This window comes from Amblyomma mixtum, chromosome 2 (assembly GCF_055824585.1).
Source record: "Amblyomma mixtum isolate Tamu chromosome 2, ASM5582458v1, whole genome shotgun sequence".
In the NCBI taxonomy this organism is placed as follows: Eukaryota; Metazoa; Arthropoda; class Arachnida; order Ixodida; family Ixodidae; genus Amblyomma; species Amblyomma mixtum.
In genome coordinates, this window is record NC_143013.1 from 42,332,707 (window position 1) to 42,335,869 (window position 3,163).

General features: G+C 54.2%; 1 protein-coding gene across 1 annotated transcript; it reads left to right on the forward strand.

Annotated features, from left to right (window-relative positions):
• Nucleotides 1–997: 997 nt before the first annotated feature.
• Nucleotides 998–2,955, forward strand: LOC149359130 (cuticle protein 10.9-like). The gene is made up of 2 exons (XM_089568981.1): nt 998–1,196; nt 1,901–2,955. Exons 1-2 carry the CDS (start codon nt 1,188–1,190, stop codon nt 2,279–2,281), a joined length of 390 nt encoding a protein of 129 aa, XP_089425107.1. The 5' UTR covers nt 998–1,187; the 3' UTR covers nt 2,282–2,955.
• Nucleotides 2,956–3,163: the final 208 nt, after the last annotated feature.

Below are 3,163 nucleotides of genomic sequence, written 5' to 3' on the forward strand. Positions count from 1 at the left end.
CCTGCAGCAGCGCTCTCAACAACAGCGACAACGACGCTGACGCCCTCCGAGACAAGCGTATGCGAGCAGCAGCAGCCCGAAATATACTGCGTTCGAACCCCTCCGGGTGTCTCGCACGCCACTGCGTCCTCGAACTCCTTTCGTGCGGCGCATCCCAGATGATGCCGTCGAGGGAGAGAGAAAAAAATCAGAAAATGGGGGGGGGGGGGGGGGACACTCACAAAAGCCCCGACTCATAATAAAAGAGCAAGTACACTCGGTATGCCCGGTTGCGCAACGCGCAGCAGAAGCTGCGGTTCGTTCGTATACACTCTGGGGCGGTATCTTTGCGAAGCATCTCCCACTGCAGCGGGCAGACAAAGCGGGATCGGGATCATATCGCGGTTCCGTTGTCGGAACGGTGGCGAAGCCTTACCGCGGGCGGCAGTGAAGCCAGCTCCCGCTGTGGCCTGGTGCACCGGCATTTCTCCCCCCTCCGGTTCACGCCCCTCGGCCGTCTCGGTGCTGAGCGTCGCTCTGAGGGTCGTCGTGGTAGCAGCGTAGACCATATAGACATCCTTGAAAAACCGATCTCCCCGTCACCCCGCTTCCGTCCCCCCCCCCCCCCCCCCCCTCTTCCCTCTCTCCCACCGCCTTAGCGAAAGCGGGGCGCTTCTCTTGTGGAAGACCCGCTGCTTCTCTTCTGGAGGCGAGGGAGGACACGGAGGCGCCGTCGCGCCGTGTTCAGCGGCCGTTCTTTCGGATTCTGTCGATGGGACGCGATACACTTTCGCCCCCTCCTCACCGCACGGATAGCGCGCGCAAACCGTCTCTCTGTGCGCGCCTTAGCCGCGATGTGATTCTAGCTGTGCCTCGCGTTCGCCTTCTGCCTTCCCCTCCCAGCGCCGCGGCATTTCTTGGGCCGATGCGAGCGAAAAAGAAATCTGATCTCGTTTCTTTCCGAGCGCTTACCTGCGCGTTCGGCGACAACGGTTCGAAGGGAAGGCGAGGGTTTTGGAAATAAAGGACGCGGATAATGCCAAAAGACCAAAGGACGATTACTACAAGGAGAGGGCGCACTTTATAGCCTTTGTCATCGATAAGCACAGCGAGCTGCGCCCCGCTGACGGAATATAAAAGCCTGCTTGGCTGAGTGAGGGGGCACTCTCGGTCTTCTGCCATCCACCATCACAGCGGCAGCAGCAGCCATGAACACGGTAAGAGCGCGCACGCATCCAGGACGGGAACGCAGCGGATGCACCGCCTCTGCAATCCAGACACTTCGTGCTACGCCGTCACTCGTTCAACAAGCGTCGCCGAACAATGGATATACGTACACGACTGAACATTCCTCGGATTCCTTCCAGCGTGCTTCATGTAGGATTATGCCGGCATTGACACGGCCTACCTGCACCTGGAGAACCGCAGGAAAATCCGCTCAATGTCCAGGAGTCACTGCCGATGCTTCAGATCCCATAACCGACGCAGAGTGATGCTTACGCCGTCATGGAAACCGATACCAAGTGAAAAAGAGAAACTAGAAATCGACGCATTTCAGACCATTTTCAAGATTCCGTCAATGCCAGTCCCAGATGGATACGCATTACTCTTTAGCTAACGTGTATGGCATGGCACTTCTCTGGGAGCGTGCAGGAGACCTAACTCGCTTGAAATTTCCTCGAAGGGCTTCCACGGCACGCTTTAGTTTGTAGACCGGCAGGAAAATGGCGTATAAAAGGCAACGCGCTTCTCATACTGCTTTACCTTATACTCTACTGAGCGCAAAGGGCCAGTGAAAGCACAAAATTGGGTATTGCTGGATTACTTTTTTTTGTTGTTGTCACGTTTTGTCACGCTATGGATGTTGGTGTTGTCGACAAGCGTGGGTATCTAACTGACCTGCTTCGCTCACCCTGCACAGCTCACGATCGCCGTCCTGGCCGCCTGTGCCTTGACCGTCAGCTGCCAGCTGATCGCCGCGCCCGTCGAGGTGCCCCAGCCCTACTCGTTCGGCTATGTCTCCAACGACATCGAGGGCAGCCACGGCCACGAGGAGACCGGCGACGGCAGCGGCCGTGTGTCCGGCCGTTACTCGCTGAGCCTCGGCGACGGCCGCACCAGGACCGTCACCTACGTGGCCGACGAGTTCGGCTACAGGGCTGACGTGGTCACCAACGAGCCCGGCACCGAGTCCAACAGCCCAGCCGACACGAGCTTCACCTCTAGCGCTCTCTCCGGACCCGACGCAGCCCACGCCGCTGAGGCCGCTCTCTTCGGCGGCGCCCCCGTCGTGAGGGCCTAAACATAAGACCGGGTCTACACGAAGCCACACTGATCCATCCATCCAGACTTCCCCCTCCTGCCGACGCCTTCCCCGCTGACTTGAAATTCCTACCCCGAAAAGGACCACTGCCTTAGCTTGTGACCCGAATCTGTTACCGAGACCATTTAGTTTGTTCCAGAAGCAATGCCCCTTGTTGCTTAGTCCTTCCCGTACTTGTTTCTTGTGTTACTTGTTCCTGTTCTTGTTCCTGTTCTTACGCTGCTCTGTTTTGGTCTCCTGTGTATTACACTTCATGATTATAAGCACCAGTGCTGTTGTGCACGTTGCCGATATTTCTGTACTCTTAACGAGCTTCCTTCTATTCTTCTGACAATACTGCTTAGCTGTCCCTTCTCCTTACGTCTTCGCAATCATTCATTTGAGTGCGATGCTCTTGTGTTAATAATATTACTCGTTTATTTTATTTTTAGTCATTGTTTTGTCGTTCTGTTTAGTGCTTGCTTCTGTGTTGTGTATTGTCTGTTGTATATGTGATGTTACTATTTATTTGCCCCGTATTTACTTATTTAAGATTTGCTTGTCAATGTTAAGTGGCTGCAGGGTTTTTGTTTCTTATTGTGTAGAATTCGAACACCTCGTATAATGAACTTTACCCACCTCTTCGTGCAATAAAGTGTGGCCTAGAAGACTAATCTCTGCATCGCTCAAGTTAGCGGCCCCCTCAACTGGACGTCGACTAATTACGGCTCTGAGAAAACGAGCGAAATGATGACGACACGCAGATATGAATACCATGAATGACGCAAGAAATTTCGTAGTTGTTGCCTTTTTAATCTCGAAACAGTCTTGAAATAGTTAGCATAGCACTATTTTCACTCACCTAAAGACATTGCGGCCTTT